At 66.0% G+C, this 553-nt stretch overlaps 1 protein-coding gene across 1 annotated transcript in view; it reads left to right on the top strand.

The window, feature by feature from the left end:
* The window catches only part of GIGYF1 (GRB10 interacting GYF protein 1), a 14,157-nt gene that overhangs the window by 10,311 nt on the left and 3,293 nt on the right, over positions 1–553 (top strand). Inside the window, exon 18 of the mRNA XM_015427885.1 lies at positions 386–508. Within this exon, the coding sequence (XP_015283371.1) occupies positions 386–508 (123 nt within the window). The remainder of the gene's footprint in view (positions 1–385; positions 509–553) is intronic.

Raw genomic sequence — 553 nt, 5'->3', positions numbered from 1 at the left:
GCTTCGCGAGGGGGGGGTGGCGGCAGAAGGGGTACCTTGGCAGAAGGCCCCACCGCCCACCTTTTAGAGCCTGCAGGTGCCTTTGGAATCCTGGCACAGTGTGGGGGGGGGGCAGCCACAAAACAGCGGCCACGTCTTACTTTCAGCCACCCAGTGACGGTCTTCGTGCCGGGATGGTAGCTGCTGCCCAAAACGGGGTTTTCAGAATCTGCACAGCCAATCAGATCTCCGATGGCAGCCAGCCAACTTGATGGGCAGAAGGCCCACCTGGCCGCACCTGCTTTCTGAGAGCCCTTGGCGGGGGGCCCTGGCGCCCATGGGCCCCACACACGCTGGGGACTCCTGCCCTCCCTCCTGATCCTCCCTCCCTCCCTCCCTCCTCCAGCTGCCGTCTTCCTCCTCCTGGGGTCAGCAATCCGTGAACAGCGCCTCCACCCAGAACAGCTTCAGCATGGCTGATCTCCAGAAGCTGGGCGATGCCCGAGCGTGCCGGGAGCTGCGGGAAGAGGTGAGGAGCCCTGCCGGGGGCGGGGAGGGGGGGTCGGAGGCTCTC

The sequence above is a fragment of the Gekko japonicus genome, unplaced genomic scaffold (assembly GCF_001447785.1).
Source record: "Gekko japonicus isolate JY-2015 unplaced genomic scaffold, Gekko_japonicus_V1.1 scaffold761, whole genome shotgun sequence".
NCBI lineage: Eukaryota > Metazoa > Chordata > Lepidosauria > Squamata > Gekkonidae > Gekko > Gekko japonicus.
This window is presented reverse-complemented; position numbering and strand designations above follow the sequence as displayed.